The following is a 24,653-nucleotide window of genomic DNA, read 5'->3' as shown; positions in this document are numbered from 1 at the left end:
GCAGCTCGTCACTTCCAGGGTCCCGTGATCCAGGGACGACATTCCTGGGAGAACACACGGTGCATCTCAGGCTGTTGCAATGTCATGTCGGCCTCTGCCTCCACAGGCTCGCCCCGCATTCCGTACCCCTGCCTCCCCCCTGCCTGAGTGAGCCAGAGCCCCCGAATCAGCCTCTCCTTTAACCCCCTCCTGTCTGGGTGAAGAACAGATGCCAGAGGGCGACCTACATGCAGAGGCGGGGCCAAAACCAAAGCTGAACCCCAGGAGCTGTGCAAACAAAGAAGAGAAAGGGGAATCTCTCCCAGCAGCCTCAGGAGCAGCAGATTAAATTTCCACAATCAACTTGATAAACCCTGCATCTGTGGAATACCTGAATAGACAATGAATCATCCCCAAATTGAGGCCATGGACTTTGGAAGCAACTGTAGACTAGGGGTTTGCTGTATGCAACAGACTAGTTTCTGATTCTTATGTTTATCTTAGTATAGCTTTTAGCACTTGTTATCATTGGTGGATTTGTTTACTGGTTTGGTTGTCTCTTTTTTTTTATTACTTTTTAAATTTTTTTATTTTAATATTTTTTTATTTTTTATTTTAATAACTTTATTTTTCTTTCTTTTTTTTTTCTCCCTTTTCTTCTGAGCTGTGTGGCTGACAGGGTCTCGGTGCTCTGGCCGGGTGTCAGGCCTGAGCCTCTGAGGTGGGAGAGCCGAGTTCAGGACATTGGACCACCAGAGACCTCCCAGATGCATGTAATATCAATTGGTGAGAGCTCTCCCAGAGATCTCCATCTCAATGCTAAGACCCAGCTCCACTCAATGACCAGCAAGCTCCAGTGTTGGACACCACATGCCAAACAACTAGCAAGATAGGAACAAAACCCCATCCATTAGCAGAGAGGCTGCCTAAAATCATACTAAGTTCACAGACACCTCAAAACACACCACCAGACACGGTTCTGCCCACCAGAAAGATAAAATCCAGCCTCATCCACCAGAACACAGGCACCAGTTCCCTCCACCAGGAAGCCTACACAACCCACTGAACCAACCTTACCCACTGGGGGCAGACACCAAGAACAACGGGAACTATGAACCTGCAGCCTATGAAAAGGAGACCCCAAACACAGTAAGTTAAGGAAAATGAGAAGACAGAGAAACACACAGCAGATGAAGGAGCAAGGTAAAAACCCACCAGACCAAACAAATGAAGAGGAAATAGGCAGTCTACCTGAAAAAGAATTCAGAGTAATGACAGGAAAGTTGATCCAAAATCTTGGAAATAGAATGGAGAAAATACAAGAAACATTTAACAAGGACCTAGAAGAACTGAAGAGCAAACAAACAATGATGAACAGCACAATAAATGAAATTAAAACTTCTCTAGAAGGAATCACTAGCAGAATAACTGAGGCAGAAGAATGGATAAGTGACCTGGAAGATAAAATAATGGAAATAACTACTGCAGAGTAGAAAAAAAGAAAAAGGAATGAAAAGAATTGAGGACAGTCTCAGAGACTTCTGGGACAACATTAAACGTACCAACATTCGAATTATAGGGGTCCCAGAAGAAGAAGAGGAAAAGAAAGGGACTGAGGAAATATTTGAAGAGATTATAGTTGAAAAATTCCCTAATATGGGAAAGGAAATAGTCAATCAAGTCCAGGAAGCGCAGAGAGTCCCATAGAGGATAAATCCAAGGAGAAACATGCCAAGACACACATTAATCAAACTATCAAAAATTAAATACAAAGAAAACATATTAAAAGCAGCAAGGGAAAAACAACAAATAACATACAAGGGAATCCCCATAAGGTTAACAGCTGATCTCTCAGCAGAAACTCTGCAAGCCAGAAGGGAGTGGACCATTATATTTAAAGCGATGAAAGGGAAGAACCTACAGCCAAGATTATTCTACCCAGCAAGGATCTCATTCAGATTTGACAGAGAAATCAAAAGCTTTACAGACAAGCAAAAGCTAAGAGAATTCAGCACCACCAAACCAGCTCTACAACAAATGCTAAAGGAACTTCTCTAGGGAGGAAACACCATAGAAGGAAAAGACCTACAATAACAAACCCAAATGGTAATAGGAACATACATATCTATAACTACCTTAAATGTAAATGGATTAAATACTCCAACCAAAAGACATAGACTGGCTGAATGGATACAAACACAACACCTGTATATATGCTGTCTACAAGAGACCAACTTCAGAACTAGGGACACATACAGACTGAAAGTGAGGGGATGGAAAAAGATATTCCATGCAAATGGAAATCAAAAGAAAGCTGGAGTAGCAATTCTCATATCAGACAAAATAGACTTTAAAATAAAGACTATTACAAGAGACAAAGAAGGACACTACATAATGATCAAGGGATCAATCCAAGAAGAAGATATAACAATTGTAAATATTTATGCACCCAACGTAGGAGCATCTCAATACATAAGGCAAATGCTAACAGCCACAACAGGGGAAATCAACAGTAACACAATCATAGTAGGGGACTTCAACACCCCACTTTCACCATGGACAGATCAACCAAAATGGAAATAAATAAGGAAACACAAGCTTTAAGTGACACATTAAACAAGATGGACTTAATTGATATTTATAGGACATTCCACCCAAAAACAACAGAATACACTTTCTTCTCAAGTGCTCATGAAACATTCTCCAGGATAGATCATATCTTGGGTCACAAATCAAACCTTGGTAAATTTAAGAAAGTTGAAATCATATCAAGTATCTTTTCCGACGACAATGCTATGAGACTAGATATCAATTACAAGAAAAAAGACTGAAAAATTACAAACACATGGAGGCTAAACAATACACTACTAAATAACTGAGAGATCACTGAAGAAATCAAGAGGAAATCAAAAAATACCTAGATACAAATGACAATGAAAACACGACGACCCAAAGCCTATGGGATGCAGCAAAAGCAGTTCTAAGAGGGAAGTTTATAGCAATATAAACCTACCTCAAGAAACAAGAAAAATCTCAAATAAACAACCTAACCTTACAATGAAAGCAATTAGAGAAAGAAGAACAAAAAAAACCCCAAAGCTAGCAGAAGGAAAGAAATCATAAAAATCAGATCAGAAATAAATGGAAAAGAAATGAAGGAAACAGTAGCAAAGATCAATAAAACTAAGAGCTGGTTCTTTGAGAAGATAAAAAAATTGATAAACCATTAGCCAGACTCATCAAGAAATAAAGGGAAAAGACTCAAGTCAACAGAATTAGCAATGAAAAAGGAGAAGTAACAACTGACACTGCAGAAATACAAAGGATCATGAGAGATTACTACAAGCAACTATATGCCAATAAAATGGACAACCTGGAAGAAATGGACAAATTCTTAGAAAAGCACAACCTTCTGAGACTGAACCTGGAAGAAATAGAAAATATAAACAGACCAGTCATAAGCACTGAAATTGAAACTGAGATTAAAAATCTTCCAACAAACAAAAGTCCAGGACCAGATGGCTTCACAGGAAAATTCTATAGTTAGAGAAGAGCTAACACCTATCCTTCTCAAACTCTTCCAAAATATAGCAGAGGGAGGAACACTCCCAAACTCATTCTACAAGACCACCATCACCTTGATACCAAAACCAGACAAAGATGTCACAAAAAAAGGAAACTACAGACCAATATCACTGATGAACATAGATGCAAAAATCCTCAACAAAATACTAGGAAACAGAATCCAATAGCACATTAAAAGGATCATACACCATGATCAAGTGGGGTTTATCCCAGGAAGGCAAGGATTCTTCAATATACGCAAATCAATAAATATTATACACCATATTAACAAATTGAAGGATAAAAACCATATGATAATGTCAACAGATGCAGAAAGAGCTTTCGACAAAATTCAACAACCATTTATCATGAAAACTCTCCAGAAGGTAGGCATAGAGGCAACTTACCTCAACATAATAAAGGCCATATATAACAAACCCATAGCCAACATCGTTCTCAATGGTGAAAAACTGAAACCATTTCCACTAAGATCAGGAACAAGACAAGGTTGCCCACTCTCATCACTATTATTCAACATAGTTTTGGAAGTTTTAGCCACAGCAATCAGAGTAGAAAAAGAAAATGAATCAAAATTGGAAAAGAAGTAAAACTGTCACTGTTTGCAGATGGCATAATACTATACATAGAGAATCATAAAGATGCTACCAGAAAACTATTAGAGCTAATCAATTAATTTGGTAAAATAGCAGGATACAAAACTAATGCAGAGAAATCTCTTGCATTCCTGTACACTAATGATGAAAAATCTGAAAGAGAAATTAAGGAAATACTCCTATTTACCATTGCAACAAAAAGAATAAAATACCTAGGAATAAACCTACTTAAGGAGACAAAAGACCTGTATGCAGAAAACTATAAGACACTGATGAAAGAAATTAAAGATGATACCAACAGATGGAGAGATATACCATGTTCCTGGATTGGAAGAATCAACATTGTGAAAATGAGTATACTACCCAAAGCAATCTACAGATTCAGTGCAATCCCTGTCAAACTACCAATGGCATTTTTCACAGAACTAGAACAAAAAATTTCACAACTTGTATGGAAACACAAAAGACCCCAAACAGCCACAGCAATCTTGAGACAGAAAAACGGAGCTGGAGGAATCAGGCTCCCGGACTTCAGACTATACTACAAAGCTAGAGTAATCAAGACAGTATGGTACTGGCACAAAAACAGAAATATAGATCAATGGAACAGGATAGAAAGTCCAGAAATAAACCCACACACATATGGTCACCTTATCTTTGATAAAGGAGGCAAGAATATACAATGGGGAAAAGACAGCCTCTTCAATAAGTGGTGCTGGGAAAACTGGACAGCTACATGTAAAAGAATGAAATTAGAACGCTCCCTAACACCATACACAAAAATAAACTCAAAATGGATTAAAGACCTAAATGTAAGGCCAGACACTATCAAACTCTTAGAGGAAAACATAGAACACTCTATGACATAAATCACAGCAAGATCTTTCTTAATCCACCTCCTAGAGTAATGGAAATAAAAACAAAAATAAACAAATGGGACCTAATGAAACTTAAAGGCTTTTGCACAGCAAAGGAAACCATAAATAAGACGAAAAGACAACCCTCAGAATGGGAGAAAATATTTGCAAATGAATCAACGGACAAAGGATTAATCTCCAAAATATACAAGCAGCTCATGCAGCTCAATATCAAAAGAACAAACAACCCAATCCAAAAAATGGGCAGAAAACCTAAATAGACATTTCTCCAAAGAAGATATACAGATTGCCAACAAACACATGAAAGGATGCTCAACATCACTAATCATTAGAGAAATGCAAATCAAAACTACAATGACGTATCACCTCACACCAGTCAGAATGGCCATCATCAAAAAATCTACAAACAGTAAATGCTGGAGAGGGTGTGGAGAAAAGAGAACCTTCTTGCACTGTTGGTGGGAATGTAAATTGATACAGGCACTATGGAGAACAGTATGGAGGTTCCTTAAAAAGTAAAAATAGAACTACCATATGACCCAGCAATCCCACTACTGGGCATATACCCTGAGAAAACCATAATTCAAAAAGAGTCATGTACCACAATATTCACTGCAGCACTATTTACAATAACCAGGACATGGAAGCAACCTAAGTGTCCATCGACAGATGAATGGATAAAGAAGGTGTGGTGCATAGATACAATGGAATATTACTCAGCCATAAAAAGAAACGAAATTGAGTTATTTGTAGTGAGGTGGATGGACCTAGAGTCTATCATACAGAGTGAAGTAAGTCAGAAAGAGAAAAACAAATACCATATGCTAACACATATATATGGAATCTAAAAAAAAAAAAAAAAAAAGGTTCTGAAGAACCTAGGGGCAGGACAGGAATAAAGACACAGAAGTAGGGAATGGACTTGAGGACACGCGGAGGAGGAAGGGTAAGCTGGGACGAAGTGAGAGAGTGGCATTGACATATATACACTACCAAACGTAAAATAGCTAGCTAGCGGGAAGCAGCTGCATAGCACAGGGAGATCAGCTCGGTACTTTGTGACCACCTAGAGGGTGGGAGGGAGATGCAAGAGGAAGGGGATATGGGGATATATGTATATGTATAGCTGACTCACTTTGTTATACAGTAGAAAGTAACACACCATTGTAAAGCAATTATACTCCAATAAAGATGTTAAAAAAAAAAAACAAAACATGGGCTCAGTCTTTGTTGTTTACTGTGTGACTTTGGTAGTAACATCTACTGAGCCTCATTTTCTCTAATATGGAAATAATATATATTTGCCTTATAGTGTTGCCACAGGAATTAAATGTACAAATATATACAGGGTTCAGCATTGTATTACTATCAAATACTCTTTAAATTCTATCTCTTACTTACTACAGGACCACAACTGCAAATCCAGACCTACAGCACATGAGATTTGTGTTTCCTGTTGCCACTGCTCCAACATGTGTGTCATTTCCTGAAGTTTTATCAAACCCTCCCCCCCACCTCCATTATCTGAAAAAGGAAAACAGATGTTTTCATGATCATCCTGTAGGAGAAAAAAGACAGCAAAGAGAAAGTTCTGGCTCTCTAGTGCAAAAATGCACTAAAAAGTAAAGATCTTATGATAAAAATGTACAAGATTTATATCCAAAGGACAGAAGAAATGTTATGTAATGTAAAATTGTGTCAGGGATAAAAGGTATATAGATAAGCAACCAGGACCAAGAAGAATCAGATTCAAAAAAGATCTTTTCTTCATCTTCCTTTGACTGAAGGGCTACCATGTGGATAGTTTGCTTTTAGTGTTGGTTGTATAGACAAATTAAAAGAGTATGTCTCCTTCTGGCACTACAAATCTAACAAAGCTAGATTAGGTCCATGATTAATTTTGATCATCTTTATGATAGCATGTAAAAGTATAAATTTAGGTTCTTAGAGAACACATAATACTTTTTTCCCCCTGAAGGAAGACAGGGAAAGAAAAGGGTACACTGTGACTACAGATCTCCGTACAACAAGTGTTCATTGTTGAGTATAAATACAAGAGAGGAAAAGGACACACTTAACCATGTTTGCGTTCTTTTAGAAATCCTGTTAAATGTTATATGACTCTGCTGCTTTCTGTGTCTTGTTTTATCAACTGAATTGTCTCCTATCACTTGCTTCAACAAATCTACAAAGACCCACATACTTAAGCTCTCCTACCCTAACAGAAGACAACATCCTAACTACTCTTTTTTTTTTTTTTTAAATTATTTATTTATTTATTTAATTTATTTATGGCTGTGTTGGGTCTTCGTTTCTGCGCGAGGGCCTTCTCCAGTTGCGGCAAGTGGGGGCCACTCTTCATCACAGCGCGCGGGCCTCTCACTATGGCAGCCTCTCTTGTTGCGGAGCACAGGCTCCAGACGCGCAGGCTCAGCAATTGTGGCTCACGGGCCCAGTTGCTCCGCGGCATGTGGGATCTTCCCGGACCGGGGCTTGAACCCGTGTGCTCTGCATTGGCAGGCAGACTCTCAACCACTGCGCCACCAGGGAAGCCCCTAACTACTCTTGAAGAAACAAATCAAACTCTCATGTACTAGTATACTAGTACCTGTGTATATCATGTTCACATTTAGAATTTAGCAAAAATAGGTGACAAATGAAAACAAAATTTGGATTAATTTTGCCAATTATTTTGCATTTATTACTCCATAAGTTAGACCAAGATAGTATGATACTTATGCAGTAAATATATTAAATACAGAATGAATGAGAGTTCTTTGATCTCCTTAGGTCAAACACTACTAAACTAATTAAAACTAAATTACATCTGTTTAATAACAATTCATTTAATGTGTCAAAAAATTTGACAGTCTTTGGAGTTTCTAAAGTGGGATCTGACCTAAATTATCAACTCCATACATCATCGCAGTTAAGAATGATGAATAAAGAAGAGAGACACAGAAAGAAAATATACTTAAGGGAGACAATATATTGGTAAGGAACTTCTAGAGTTCTAGGTTAGGTATAGTGATTCAGTGATCAGAAAGAAAGCAAATGCTAACAGAAATATTTTTGGCAGTTCTATTTATCTAATATAAAGCACAGTATTCCCAAAGATATCTTACTTGTCTACTTGATTTCAAGTAATTGTCATTAAACTCAAACACATATGACTTTTGTATACAAAATGATAAGCTAAGGTAGATAGCAAATTTAGAGGCACAGATGGTGAAGAAAAATATGTTGAATTTTCAATCAAACTGCTTTTGAGTGTGGTTGTAAACTCAAGAATATATTGCATGTATAATTCTGCTTGAATTAGCTGAAAGACAAATCATGGTTAACATACTACTTATTAGCAAGTAATAAAGAGTTAAGCTTACTGTGGGACTTGAAACTTTTTTTAAAGGGGTCTTTGCTCAACTACATTGTCTTTTGACTCAACAAAACTGATATTTCAGATTTAAAATTTCTATATTACTTAAAAATAGGGATTCTAAAATTCTCAAGCCAAAACGGCAGCATGAACAGCTTAGGAGGTTGAGGCAATATTCCTATGGGACTTTGAATCACAGCCTAAAATGGTCCTAAAGGAACAGTGGCTAAAATGGCTTTGAAATTTCATTTAAAATCTTCTGTTGTCACTTACATGCTTTATGTTTTGCATTCTTCTGATATGTCCATGTTTGTTTTAATGGGAAAATATTTTAAAATTACCACAAAAAAAGACAATGCCAAAACCATGCATCATGTTTGTTTCATGGATTTCTCTAATCCTTATCATATAATTAGAAAAGTATGGTCATGGGGTTTAAGTCGTCAGAGGATGATGCAGCATTAGAGTAAGGATCTTCCTTTTAATGGCACTCAACGAGATACTTTTGGAAGTCTTAATTTTATATTCTTTAGGAGAATCTAGTATCAAGTTTTATTTGAGGTTCTTATATACAGATTTAAACAAACTTAATACTTGTGTGATTTTTTTAGAATTAGGAAAAAAAAATCCTCTATATTTAAAAGGGATATTTTAATGAGCAGGGTAAATTTATCAGTTTTGTCACTCCAACCCTGACCCTTCTCTTAAATCCATTTTACCAATAATTGTGTTTAAAAACACGGATCTTAGAATAGAGTCCAAATGTTTTAGCGTGACCCATGATTTGACCTTTTCATACCCAAACACATTTCTCTACTGCTTCCTTGTCTCATAATTGATGACCTAGCCATGTTAAACTTTTAGTTTCTCCAGGGTGCCATAATCTTGACTCAGTACTATTTTTTTTTTTAAACAAACTGTTCTGTCTTCAACACTTCCCTTCCTCATCCCTCCGACCCAGCTCTCAACTGTAACTACAGTTGACCCTTGAACAACACAGGTTTGAACTACACGAGTACACCTAAACATGGATTTTTTTTTTCAATAAATACATACGTACTGCAGTACTACAGGATCCTCAGTTGAATCCCCAGATGCAGAACCAAGGGTACAAAGGGAGGACTATAAAGTTATAAGCCCTGACCCCCACGTTGTTCGAGGTTCAACTGTACCTCCAAGAATCCTTTTCTAACGGGTAAAGGTTGAGTATACTACAATAGCGCCCAGTAGTTTCTGCATAAAACTTACCAAACTATACAACTGCTATTATTTCACACCAGACTGAAAGCCCCTTGATAGGAAGGAACTGTGTTTCATGCTGATTCACAGCTTCTAGTTAGCATGTAGTAGTATTTGCTGAATGAAGATGTTAGCGAGTTAAGTATAGTTTATGTTTCTAGTTCGTAGAAATCCAGTTTGAGGAGTTAGTGGTTCATTTGAAAGCATAATACTGGATGTTTTATACTGACAGTCTTTTAAAACCGAAATCTACCTCATCATGTGCTCTCCTGTCATTTTTTAAAACATCTTTATTAGAGTATAATTGCTTTACAATGGTTTCTGCTTTATAACAAAGCGAATCAGTTATACATATACATGTTCCCATATCTCTTCCCTCTTGCGTCTCCCTCCCTCCCACCCTCCCTATCTCACCCCTCTAGGTGGTCACAAAGCACCAAGTCCATTCTCTAGTAGGTCTGTGTCTTTATTCCCGTCTTGCCTTCTCTGTATCATTCCAATTTTAGTATATGTGCTGCCGAAGCAAGCACTCTCCTGTAATTTTTATAAATAAATTCAATTATTATCTAACAAAACAAAAATGGAAAGGGAAAAAACTAACCACAAATAATTTATATCATTTTGTTATTGTGGTGTAGAGAAAAGAGCCATGGGCTTTGAGGTCGAAAAATACCTCCATTCGTTCAGAAAATTGTTAAAATAATCTCACCTTAAAAAATTGGTTCAAAAGGTGATTCATTTTTCTATCACTACAGACATTCCCAAACTGTATTTCTACAGCAGTTGATATTTTGTGAAGTGCTTGCATATTTTGTTTGAAACTAAATCATTATTTTGAAAATATTTTAATATTTGCCATTTTTTGTTGCCTATGCTATTAATCTATACATTAATTAGCAATAAATATACTATGATTACATAGAGTGCAATATTTTTAGTATTCATGACTGGTTGAAATTAATACTATTATCATCTCAGGAAAGGAATAAATACCATGCCCAGATTACAAACTAATGCTCAAGAGATTATGATAAAAACTAGAAAATAAACATCTTGGGCATTATCTTTTTAAGCATGATTCCTGTAATAGCATAGACAAGATGTAAAGGCCATAGACGAGAAAATGGGCTCAGACTAACATGGCTTGTTCAAGCTGCCATGATCTATAAATGGTGATGCCCAGCCTCAAACCCTGTTTTCTCATGTCCAGCATCACAATTTGCTATATACCTTCTGTCATAATGTGAATTGGCCTAGAAGCTCCTTGAGAGTAGACAACTCTACTATAACAAAGCATAAGCATTTCCAGACACTGCCACATTATGCAAAATCACACAATAAAAACCACAGGGCTTATGGGACACAACCCTCAAACACTTCATCACACAAAAACAAACAATAAAAAAAATGGCAGCACAGTTTTGCATGTTAAATGTTTAAGAAATATATAAATACTGCTATAAATATGCCTTATTTTAAAAAAGATTGAAAGCTTGCTTGTGGAAGTGGGTGTTGGAAGTGTTGTAGCTTGTGAGTCATCGTGAAGTGTTGGAAGGATTGTATGAAATTGGACGGCAAGTTGTTAACACCAGATGTGGGTAAGTGTGCCCCCTAACACGTGAAGAGCTGAGGTAGGTAGCTGACAGATGTCTGAGGTGTATACGTGTGCACACCTGGTGTATTTCTAAACAGCCTGGATTAGCTGGGTGCAGTTTTCTGTTTTCCACGTTTCTCATGATGAAATCGCACATTAAATGCGAAATGCATGTAACACTTACATTCTTCCTTAATATATCAAATATGTTGGAACAAATGTGCATTTTCAAAAATCAAAGAAAAGAGCTGAGTGTACTGTGGTGCCATTTATCTTTGAATTCCCTACAATGCAAATAGCAAATTCCAACAAATGTCTTTTGAAAACGTATAAATTAACACTTAGGGGAAAAAAACTTCCATAAACGGAATGCCAAGAATCTTCCCCAAGCAAGAGAAAGAAAAACTACCAATGGAATGAATCTGTATTTCACATAATCCTCACAGTGAACATATGAGGCAGGTATTATCTCTATTTTACAGATGAGAAAATTAAGGCTTTGAAAGGTCTCATCACTACTGGGTAGCAGAATAAGGTCTTTGAATACAGTTCAGTCTAATGTCAATGCCTATACTTTTTCCAGAACAAAAAATATTTATAATTTAAAAATATACATTATAAAATTCCAAACTCAGGGAAGAGACAACTACTGCAATGTTACTATGGTCTCCCTGGGGCTGTTTTACTTACATCTTTAAAAAAACAGCAGTAATTATTCCTTTGAACATATATATGTACTTTAACTTCTATGAATCATTACTAAATGAATTGGAACCACCTTTTAGAACTTTATAGGTGTCAGCATAAGGAGCTTTTTAACCACAATTCTTTGACTAATTCTCCACTAGCGTTGAACACACTCGTGATAAATACATTAATACTTCAGGTTTCTGGAGCCTTTTAGTGATTTCTACCGCCTGGAATTGTTACAATACCAGAAATTAAGAAAATTTTTAAAAAGGGAGGATTTTAAGCTGAACCAGACAAAAATAGAAAAACATCTGAATATTACAATTTGTACCATCATTTATCAGTTCATTAACCAGTTGAAAGGATTCATCTAACTGGTTGGTTGTGGTTATAAAAATGTAAGTCACAGGAGCAAGAAATTAACTGCAAAGAGAAGATGGATGAAAAGTAAAGAGAAAAACAATTTAAGTGATAGCTAAAGCAGCAACAAGGTTTAGAGACAGCAATGGGAGTGGTAAACAGGAAATACTCAGCAAGACAGGACAACAGAGAAAACTGCTAGCCACAAGAACATGAACAACCATGCTAAGGATATGGGTAATAAGTCACTGAAGGCATAGTATGGCACAGCTAAATCTGTATTTTTATCACAGCTCTAACGCAGAGAGCTATCAGCAGCATCACTAGTAAAGTTTAGGTACTGCAACTTTAGAACTGTGCTATCCAATTGGAGTTGGGAAAGGAACTGAAGCAGCATTCAGTGAATAGGAAAGCTTTCTATCTACCAAAGTGACCCAAGGGTCATTTTATTATAAAGTATGATGTAACAGAGACAGGACTTAAGACTGTTAATTTCCAGTCATTTAACAATATCAATTCACGTGGAAGTCCTTTCCCTGTCAGGCTAAACTTGATGTTTATTACTAAATAAAACAATCGTATTGATTTCTGTTATTAGCTATTTACCTATTATCTTGTACATTAAATTCCAGTAATTTTAATTTATGAATAACAGCAGCCCTCTACTTCCTTTAATTAGTTTAACACATTGCAGGACTGAACTGGAAACCCAGGTACCTGTAATCTAATTACAGGTAAGTCAATACAAATATGTTGCTAAACTGTTCATTTGACCTATCTAGAACAGTTTAAAATGAGGTTAAAACTATACATAAGGTCCTTTTCAGCTCTACAGTTATTCCTTAGTGTTAACAGTACATATCTCTCGAATAACTTGAAATTACCAAGAAAATGTAACAATGTTCACACTCAGCAAAAAAATAAGAAAAAACTTTTAAGCTGATTTTCACTGAACTGAAAAAAAAAATTCTACTAGCATAGAACTTGAGTGTCCAAATGGGTCACACCTACCAATCTTGTCAAAATGTAGTTCAGCAGGTCAGAGGCGGAGCTAGAGATTATGAGTTTCTAATAAGCTCCCAGGTGATAACTGCTGTTGGTCTGGGGACTTGACTTTTGAGTAGCAAGGTTCTATGATCTGAACAAACTGTAATGCTGACAAGCTAGGCTAGCCCAGATATCGTTGCAGAATAGTGACTATGACCAGGAATAAAACAACACTGTAAGGAAAACATTCCAGAAAACCTGATGATGAAATACGTCTGGGAGGTGATAATATGGGAGGAACAAGAAAGATCGTTAAGTTGGTAACTGAAGGGGAATGAGGGAGGTTTGTTATTTTCTAAGCACTAACACCAATTAAGGGGAATACTCTTTCTGTCCACTGAAATGGGAGGGAGGCATTAAGCTGTACGAACAGTGGCTATAATGTGAAGCTGGAAAGGATATCTTTGTATTTGAGGATCTCACACATAATTTCAGCTTTTAAAATACTAACGATAGCTCCTTGTTTACTTTTTACATCTTTGCCTTAGGAAAAACTTGAGACTCAAACAACTCATACAGTATTTATTGAAAAGGAATTGATTTAATAACCTTAAAATTGGTTAAATGTCATGAGATTTGATAAGGGGATTATTAATGTCCAGACATCCTAATCTTAACAAAATTTTGAAGTGTGTTGAACAAAATATCATACCATTTAATAAACAACATAAATATTTGCAGTATTTTTTTAGGTACAAAAAGCAACTTAGACTACAGAATACAGACCAAATTCTCTTTGAAAAACCACCACTGAATTTAAAACATACTAAATTCAATGTAACGATTACCTGTGGAGAAGGGATATACAGGGGCTAAGATCAGGGAGAGTACATAAAGGAGATCAGTTCAATCTGTAATGTTTTTTTTAAGTCATATATTAAAATTACACAAAGTATGGGAAGTATTAGGTGGTGAAATAGTAAGTGCATAGCTGTTTATGTTCTTTGTATTTTTCTGCGTATCTGAACACTTCATTTTGTCCTTAATGTGGGCAATCTGACACTTAACTTCATTAATACTTTATTTGCAAAATCTAAAACCAAAAAAGATAAAGGGAATAAGTATACTTAGGAGAATAAAGAATAACTCCAAAATTAAGGGTTTTGATAACTGGTACACATATCCTAATACTGTGGCTTAAAATTGAGATTTTCTACTGAATTCTTACCAACAGATTTTCTTGAAACAAATATTTAGCCAAAATAGAAACCTATGTATGTTCAATTTCACTAAACAGTTCCATACCCTCTTCTCCTGAATGAAAAAACATTTTCAGATTTTTGCTCTATTTAAAAATATTAAGGCAGTGAGGAAATGTTGTTTGAAGTCCCAAGCTACTCATGAGAACGTCTTTTCTTTTCATATTCTCCAAAGACTGTGTTAAAATTACCTCTCAGTTTCACAGCAACCTTTAAAGGTATATACACAGAAAATCTCATTTTTAAATGGAGTCCATAATTAAATATGTATCTGTGTTGTGTTACTAGGCTATCAAATAGTTCAAACAAAAAATACAAGGCTAAATCCAGATTCTCCTTTCATTTGGCTTTGGGATGCATTATAGACTTGCTTTCTACATCTTTTTGCTTTAGCAGATGTTAACACTTAAAAACATAAAAAAAAATCCTCTGTAGCAAAGCGACATCAGGGTATTATTTATTGTAGGTAACTAAGATCTGGCAAGACATGAAACTGGCATTGCAACTTTTCCTCCTACATAGCAATTTATCAATTGCATAGCATTTCTGCATTCCTACTATTTGAGTTTCACAGTATCCTGTGAGGTGGGAAGAGCAGTACTGCCTACATTTCCCATACACAAGGGATACTGAGGCTTAGAAACGTAACTTGTCCTTTTCTGCTAACTATATGTTGATCCAAAAATAGAAATAACAAACCAATTACCACAATTTGATTATACTAACCTTATATTTTGAACTTTAAATTTCTCAAGTGTTAATATATCCCTAATGTAACTAAATATGATTCCTTATCATTCCTGGTTAAGCCAGGGTGTTCTTAGCTGCTTTCAAATATTAAATTAGATTTCTAACATTAAATGTAAACTTTATGAATCCATTCCTTAAGTAGGTATTTTGAAACCCATTTTCCAAAATAAATCTTAATGTCAAAAAATCAGTTTCTCTCTCAGTTGTAGGAAAAAATAAGGTTATCTTTCTTAATATTCAAGGTAAGACCTCTATTAACAAGCAGCTGCATCTTACGAACACTTCAGTTAGCTAGTTCACTTGAGAGATAAGACTGAGGCATATGGTGGTAATAATAATGATGACAAAGCTATTATTTTCACCTAATTAAACAATTTACTATATGCTGAGGACTGGGTTAAAATAATGTATGAAAATTAAAGCACTCCAAAATGTCAAAATTCTCACTTCACTGACTTATGCTTTGGAGGGAAGGTTGCACTGGAGTGCACTCTAAAAGACTGAGGAATCTGCCACTCCCTAGGCAGGAAAAACTTGGGTTTCTGGTCACTCCCCCATCAGAAATACTGGGAACTCCTCTTCTTAGCTCAGTAATTGGAGCAACCCCAGTTCCCACAGACATCTCAAAACTTCTGTTTCTTCTTCCAAGCCAATCCCAGCCACAAGGAACTACCTGAAAAACAGATAGTACCTACTTTCAGATATTTCAACTACCACCCAATACTGAGAAAAACTTCACTTAGAGAAAACTGTTCGATTACTATTCATTCATGTTATGGGTTTTTTACAGACTTTTTAGGCTCATGTGCTGTTGCTAGAGTTCTTCTGTACTACAATGCTATTTTAAGAAAAAAAAAATTTGAGATAACTTTTAGCTTCCAAATCACCCCCATTGTCGACCCAAATGTAAACAATTATTTACTATATTCTTTCTTTCTTGGAAGTGACTGAATTATTAATATAGCACACTTAAATGAATTGCATACTCCTTCATTTGTTTTTAACTTTCCTAATGTATGAGTTTTGCATAATTGTCAGTTATTTTATAACAGAACAAACTTAAGGAAAATGTATAACTGCAAAGTTATCAGACACCCAAAATACCTGTATAAAAAAAGGTGACCCCCCAAAAATATTGAGTACAAATAGCACCCTAATCGAAACCCTTTAAAAAGTGAAAATCGTAACATCACAAATTACCCTTAAACTTTTAAATAAATACCTGAATGTGTATCTTCCTTCCCACCCAAGGCAAAAGCAGATGGTATGATACTGTTTCTTCCCAGTAACATCAAGTACCCTCTGTTAAAACTCACAAGGTAGGAAATCTTTAGCAGACACAAAAGATGAAAGATGAAACTGCAGCAAGAGAGCATGGCAAATCCAAAAGATCTATTAGTGCATAAATCTACTGGAAAAAAAACAACAACAACAAAAGAGATAGAAAGAATTAACAAGATACAATAAAAGTTATGTCTTTAAAGCAGTAGATTATAACAGGGTGGGAAATGTTTAATATGTGTCCTCCTGAAAAGCAGTTACCATCTTTCAAATTAAAAAAAAACCAGCTGGTATATTTTCACAGCATCTAGATTTATTTATGGTATAAAGCCATAGAATTGTAATATTATTATTCCTTTCCCACCCTGGCAGAGAATAAACATGAATTCAGAAGCACAGTGGAGTGAAAACAAAGAAGAGAGAGAAAAGGCAGCAGAGAAAGACAGAAAAGGTGAATACAGAGCTACAGAAGTGTTTATTGAGCATGCTACAGAGGTAAGCAGAGTACACACAAAAGGAAATTAAACAACCATCAAACCTCCCAACTTTGTTAGAAAATTAATTTTTAATTGTGCCGCTTTCAAACTATACTGAATTGTACATTTCTAAAGATGTAAAAACTCAACTAATAGAAAATATACATGACCATTCTGTCTACATAGATAACAGAATCTATGAACCTTGAAACTAAGTACATCAATTTGAAAAAGTATTGGTCATTTAAACAGAATCAACAATTCAGATTGACAAGAACTGTTCAAATTAATTTGACCTGTAGATTCTGAGCCATGTTTTTATTAAAGTCAAAGTCAGATCTATTCCTAAATACAAAATATTTTGAAGATTTATTAAAACTGAATATTACAATGCAAGGTAAATTAAGACTAAAGGCACATAAACTTTGGTCCCACCTGGTTGTCAGTTTTAGAAAACTGCCACAAAATTAATCTTCCTGCAAATTTTCGCAGTACACTTTCTTTTATCTTTGAAAAATACATGCACCAGTTCCTGAACTAGCTAGACCAGTCTGCACATGCTCAGAAATCCACAACCGTATTCCAAATCTTAATTACAAACTAAGGATGGCAATATATATTTAAATGCACATAAATCATGTCAACTTCAAAAACATCTACGAAAAATATTCAGCCACAAACAAGACGTTACTTAGTGCTGACATTTATATGATACGTCCCACAAGAGTGTGTACAAAAAGGTTAAGATTCCACAATGCTTTCCACATAGGGCTCAAACTTACAGAAATCACTTTGTTGTCTTAAGAAATTAATACTCTGCATCTTGTTAATTTTAACTAATGCCTACATTCATAACTGAATCTAGACCAGAATTGTGAGATACAAAAGGCCAATGTTTTTTTCAAAGCAATAAAGCCTAAGGTAGTAAAAACTAAAAAAATGCTGCTTTATTCTTTCAGTATCATGTATCTTATTTGATTAAATATAAAGAAATGTGACAAGCCAATAATTCAAAATAAGTTCCAAGCAGGAGAAACAAAAACTTAACCTTTTTACACACCCCTGCCTAAACATATTGTTAATTCCCATTTAACAATGTGCCCTAGACAACCAATTCCTTTCTTCTAGTAAATGCACAATAGCAACACTAGTTTTCCTTTTTAAGGCACGTATGTCAACTAAGTTGAAAAAGGAAAGTAAAATTAAAATTTTAAACAGACAATAAAAATGGCTTCTCTACAGAACAGATGAAAGAGAGCAGTTAATAACTCTGCCTTTACATATGCCATTTCATTTTATAACCAAGGAATGATAACAGCATGGGAAAAAAGAAGAAAAAAAAGGAAAGAAAACAAAAAAAATCAAACTCTGGTCCCCACTTTTCTGAACAGTCAATAGGTGTTGACACCAAACAATGTGATTCACCGCCAATCTTCATCTCCCCTTTTTTAAATTGTTGACTTGGAGAAAGACACTCTCAGATGATGGTTTTCACCAAGGTTATAATTATGAAGATCAATCAAGGCCTGAATAGCTTCTTCCACGGTTGCCATCTGAAGAAGAGCCATTTTGTGATCTCTTCTGAAACAAAATTATGAAATTAGATACTTCATAAAAATTAGGAAGGGCTTAAATACTTAACTTTTGCCCATTCCAGAATCAAAGATGTCTAGAAACAAAAAGAACAACTACTTGAAGAAAACTTTTACTTCTATCAAGTCACTAATTTAAAGACAAGAAAGCTTGCTTACTGAAAAAACTTAAATGCTTTCACAGTGCCCCCAGTGTTAGCAAACAGTGTTCGTAGATCCTCTTCTGCTACTGAAGGACTGGGAAAATTAGACGGAAAAAGAGAGTAACAATTAATAAAAAATGTTTATATTTTATTCCTAAAATGTATATCCTTAATAAACTACTCCAGCTTCAATACTTACGGGATATTGGATAGGTGAAGGGTTGCAGAAGGAGGAAAAATGTTCTGAAAATTTTTGGATCCAGGTTTCTTAAAACGATGCAGTGGGGAATTACCAAAATCTTTTGTTAGCCCTTGATCATCAAGTCCCTCTCGAGGTAGTTGTACAGTCTGATGCTTAGACAGAGTAACACGAATAATTTTTCCATACATCTTCTGTCCATTAAGATGATTCATGGCTATAAAGGGGAAGAATGCCTATTAAAAAACAATATCAAGGTTCAAAGCAAAAATAATTCTCATTTTAGAATAGTTGAAATATCTGAATTCTGTTATGATTCTAAAATAAATCATGAATTTACAATAGCCACTGGTGACAAAACAAGTTCATTTGCACTAGACAAGGCGTTGAGGCAAAAAAGCCAGCTTCTTTCATAGAACGAAAATCCAAAATGTGAGTCTCTCTCTTCCTTGACAGTCCTGCTAAATGCCCAAGAAAGAAACTTAGTACTCATCTGTAACATTTTCTCCCTGCTGATCCATATCCTAACTGCCAAGTCCTACCATACCCATCCTCTTAATTACTCTCAAATTCATCTTCTATTTCTACACTTTTCACTGCCATTATTTTTTTATCTGGATAACTCAATCAGTCTCCTAATTTGTCTTCTTGGATTTTTCTCTACTTTTCTCCAATCCATTCTATACAAATTTATGTCACTACCTGCTTAAAAGCCTTAGGGATAAACTCTAAAATTACTCTTTCTTTAACATGGCTTTATGCCTTTCTCAGTCTGACCCTACCATCTCTCTCAAGCCTCCCTGAATAAACATTTATTGATGATATACAATACTAACCACTTTGCTAATGCTGAGAATCAAGTGGTAAGACAAGAACCATCCTAGCCCTCCTCATGGAACCTACAGTATCTTAGTACCGTACTCCTTGTACTTAATGTTCCAGGTGTACAAAACGTATTTTCTTAAACACTAGTTTTTTTACCTTTAGCCCAGTGTGCATGCTTTTCTATTTATAACAATTTCCTATCTCCTTCACTATCCCTCCTAATCTATTTATCCTTTAGTGTTACTTCCTCAAGAGGGCCTTTTCTTCATCCTCTAGAAAACGTTCAGAACCTCACTAGATATTCCCCCATGCAGTACCCTTTACTTATTTTTATAAATTCATTACATTTTAATTATTTATATCCTCCTTCAGACTGTAAGATACATGAAAGCAGGAACCAGTGTCTCTCCCCACAGCACACAGCACAGTGCCTAAACAGAACATCACATAGCTACTTCTTGAGGCAGCAGTTGGGTTACTTTTCAACTAAAAGAACTGGTCTGAGATTAGAGAACAGTTATACGTTTTATGTTTTATTCACTAGTCACAACTGAAGAAAACCATGTCATAAGTCAAATAGTTTAGCTAAACTGAAGGTCTATTTGACTACTCAAATCAAAGTATTAGAGTATTAAACAGAGAGGTAAAGGCAATATGGAAGAGCAGGGAATTGAGAATAAAATCCTTACTCTCAAATGTTTTTAATTTGATTAGTATACTACAGTACACAGTCTGACACAGGAGATACCCAGAATTTGTTAAATCCATGCATCTTGTCATACTTACTTGTACAGAATAAACCAGTTAAATATAAAACAGGTCTGAAAAGGAAAATGCTATAAAAGTATAAGGTACCATTCCAAAAAATCTTTTTCATTTATAGCTTCCCTAATTTGTAAAAATAAGTTTACTATTCCAGCTATAAGATAAATACTAAGGATGTAGCGTACAACATGATAAATATAATTAACACTGCTGTATGTTATACATGAAAGTTGTTAAGAGAGTAAACCCTAGGAGTTCTCATAACACAAAAAATTTTTCTATTTCTTTAATTTTATAACTCTATGAGATGATGGATGTTCACTAAACTTACTGTGATAATCAATTCATGATGTATACAAATCAAATCATTATGCTGTACCTCTTAAACTTACACAGTGCTGTATGTCAATTATATCTCAAAACTGGAAGGAAAAAAAAGTTTACTCTTCCTGATTTACTGCAGTGTTATACATTTGTAATAGTTTTTTCTCAGATTTTCAACTGAGGCTAATAAAAAAAATAAGCTCTCAGGCCTTAACTTTCTTACACTGTATTTCACATATACTTATAAAATCAACTCAATTATCCATAGTGATGGTATGTAAACTCCTTTTATAATAAAGCTTACTTGAATTATAAAATATTTTTAAGGTTCTATTAATTCTGTTGTTTTAAGTGAACAGAACTTTGCTTATGATAAAGTGCTATTACCTCATACAAAAGGTGTTTTAGTGCAGCTTTGAGAAGTTATAAAAATACCGCACAGTTGAGCTTTGAGATACTGAAGGGCACAAATAACAAAACAACAAGAGGTTCTAAGCATAGTAACTGCACCGAAAGGAGATGGATAATAGAGAAATGGGGTTACAAATAAAGCAAAATAACCAAACAGCTAACTCAGAAAGTAACCAGGTAATAAGGGAGATTCTAGTCAGCTGATTGCTGATAAAAGGATGTGAATAAATTTAAAGTGGATGGGGGTTAAGGAGAGGGGTAATTAGAATACCGGGGCTTTTAAGGGTATTAAAAAATAAAAAGCGTGTCAAAAATGGAGGTATATATATTGATTAAGCAAAGCAGAAGGAAATGATTAGAATAATTTTAAATGAATCAAGTTTAAATAACAGGACTCTAATATCTTGAAATCTGTTCCAAGAAATATGGCATCAATGAACAAAGCAATCAATGATCAAGAAGAAAAAAGTCAATGCTGCATAGTGGAAACGTCATTTTTGGTTTAGTATTATTTTCTACCTCTCCCTTTATCTCTGACGATAGTAATGAATAATGAGAAGTTAAAAGATGGTAAAAAAAAAAAACAAAAACATACAGGAGTTTACATAGTGTGGAACTGGAGCTATATCAATAATTATCCCCTTTATAATTAAAAATATTGTTGCCTCTCCCATTTAAAAAAAATGAATCTTGACATCCACTTGTTTATTAGTCTTGTCAAAGGACCCAACTTTTAGCTTTTTTTTTTCTCTCAACTGTCTTCTATACCATTATTTCTAGATTTCTAGTCTTGTCTTTATTATCTCTTTTCCTTGGGTTTATGCCATATTCTTTTTTTTTTCTAAATTTTATTTATTTACTTATTGGCTGTGTTGGGTCTTCGTTGCCGTGTGCGGGCTTTCTCAAGTTGTGGCAAGCAGGGGGCTACTCTTTGTTGCGGTGTGCAGGCTTCTCATTGTGGTGGCTTGTCGCAGAGCATGGACTCTAGGCGTGCAGGCTTCAGTAGTTGTGGCACGTGGGCTCAGTAGTTGTGGCTCACGTGCTCTAGAGCGCAGGCTCAGTAGTTGTGGCTCATGGGCTTAGATGCTCCACAGCATGTGGGATCTTCCCGGACCAGGGCTCAAACCCGTGTCCCCTGCATTGGTGGGCGGATTCTTTTTTCTTTCTTTCTTTTTTTAAAATAAATTTATTTATTTATTTATTTTTGGCTGCATTGGGTCTTTGTTGCGTGCGGGCTTTCTCTAGTTGGAGGGAGCGGGGGCATTATCTTTGCTGCAGTGCACGGGCTTCTCATTGTGGTGGCTTCTCTTGTTGCAGAGCACGGGCTCTAGGGCGAACGGGCTTAGTTGCTCCTCAGCACGTGGGATCTTCCCGGACCAGGGCCTGAACCTGTGTCTCCTGAATTGGCAGGCAGATTCTTAACCACTGCGCCACCAGGGAAGCCCAGGAAGGCGGATTCTTAACCACTGCGCCAGCAGGGAAGTCCCTATACCATTATTCTTAACAGTTAAAACATTCTGTAAAACATCACTTTCACTGTACCACACATACTAGTATGTATAGTACTTTTATTATCATTTAGTTTTACATATTTTAAAATTCCCATTAAAATAACTTGAGACATGACATATTGGAATTATTTTTCAATTTCCAGATACCTGGAGATTTTAAATGTATCTTGCTGTTATTAACTCTTTAACTTAATTGCGCAGTAGTCAGAGAATTTGGTCTGTATGATACTTACTCTTTGAAATTTACCGAAGCTTGCTTTATAGTTTAGTTTGTGATCAATTTCTGTAAGCATTCCCTGTGTACTTAAAAAGAATGTGTTGGATGTATAACTATTAGATGCCTAATTCTATACATGTGTAATTCTGTTAATGTAATTGTGCTGTATCATTTGCGTCTTGCTGATTTTTTTTTTTTGGGGTCTGCCTGACATAATTCAGCAAGGTGTATAAAAACCTCCATTATCGTGGTGAATTTGCTCAATTCTCCCTGCAGTTCTATCCATTTATAATTTACGTATTTTGAAGCTATTTCATTAGGCATACATAAACATAAAACTGTTGTCATCTTGGTGAACTAATAAATCTTTTATCACTAATCTTTATCTGAAATGAATACAGCTACCTAAGTTTTCTTTTGCTTATTACCTGTCAATTATCCTTTTTATATCCCTTTACTTTCAATCTTTCTACATCTTTGCACCTCACATCTCTTGTAAAGAATAGGTGGCTTTTAAAAAATCAAATCTGTCTTTTAATTGATGAATTTATTCCTTTACATCTGTTGTTATTATTGATACATCCGGACTTGATTCTATCATTACTTTCAAATTTCTATTTCCCCCCATTTTCTCCATATCATTTGCCATTTTTCCCTCTTTTCTTTTGACTTTTTTTTGGGGGGGAAGGTCTATTGAGAGCTCCCTTCTATCAGACCAGCAATACCTCAAAGTGCAACTCAGAGTTCTCCACTACTCACAGTAATGAAGAAGTGAAAGCCAATATATACACATACTTAAAAATTGCTCAAATATCGCAACACCAGAGTTACATGATTCCTACTCCCTTTACAGCACACTTCGCTAGATATAATTTAGTAGTTAAAGAAGAAGTAAGTTTACTTTTGAGATGGCAGCTACATATTAAATAAAAAGTTGAGGCTTTCTTGTAAGTAGTTCTTGAAAATATGAATTGGAGAAACAAGATAATTATTTTAACAAGGAACTACTCTTTGACATTTCCTTAGAATTAATTTACTTTAATTGTTGAAGATCAGTACATTACTTCAAAACATAATTTACAAATTATATTATTCCTAAAATATCCAATTTAAGAAAATTCCAGTATCAATTAAATAGGTTATGGTAGAAACTGAAACATCTTAATGTTTGCAAATTTTAAAACTCTGGTCTAAAATGATTTAACATGGCCTCTAAGATTTGCAACAATCCCATTCACACTTGTATACTACTGACTATACCTTGCCGTTTATTTCTCCCATACTACTTCCTAAGCATAAAAACATCTGCCTATATTATAAAACAATGAGTATTTCCAAACAGAGACCCATGAAAACCCAAAAGAATGAGAACAGAGCCCATAAAAAAAGCATACTACATTTTTTAAAATTTCACTTATTTTTTTCAATAGCACACCCTAGTTTTGTATAGGATTTGTGTGTTTGTGTGTGTGCTATAAAGGCATTAAGGGTCCAAGTACGTATTTTTACGGACATATACTTCAAGAAAGCAAAATCTAACCTGGCAGCAATGAGAAATAATAAATTATTTGCCACTACATACAGTTTGAAACCTATAAATCATGCTATTAGTAAGTCAA

General features: G+C 35.3%; 1 protein-coding gene across 5 annotated transcripts in view; it reads right to left on the bottom strand.

Annotated features, from left to right (window-relative positions):
• Positions 1-16,789: 16,789 nt before the first annotated feature.
• Positions 16,790-24,653, bottom strand: part of PTBP2 (polypyrimidine tract binding protein 2) — an 85,926-nt gene continuing 78,062 nt past the window's right edge. For 3 of the 5 annotated variants that reach the window (XM_059926774.1, XM_059926769.1, XM_059926772.1), the window contains exons 12-14: positions 18,982-19,198; positions 18,799-18,876; positions 16,790-18,628 (exon numbers count right to left, since the gene is read on the bottom strand). In XM_059926774.1, the coding sequence (XP_059782757.1) occupies positions 18,496-18,628; positions 18,799-18,876; positions 18,982-19,198 (428 nt within the window). In that variant the 3' untranslated portion in view covers positions 16,790-18,495. The remainder of the gene's footprint in view (positions 18,629-18,798; positions 18,877-18,981; positions 19,199-24,653) is intronic. The other 2 variants (XM_059926760.1, XM_059926770.1) reach the window with 1 other exon arrangement.

This window comes from Balaenoptera ricei, chromosome 1, assembly GCF_028023285.1.
Source record: "Balaenoptera ricei isolate mBalRic1 chromosome 1, mBalRic1.hap2, whole genome shotgun sequence".
NCBI classification, from domain to species: Eukaryota; Metazoa; Chordata; class Mammalia; order Artiodactyla; family Balaenopteridae; genus Balaenoptera; species Balaenoptera ricei.
The sequence above is the reverse complement of the archived record's forward strand: the minus strand, read 5'-3'. Positions and strand labels throughout refer to the sequence as shown.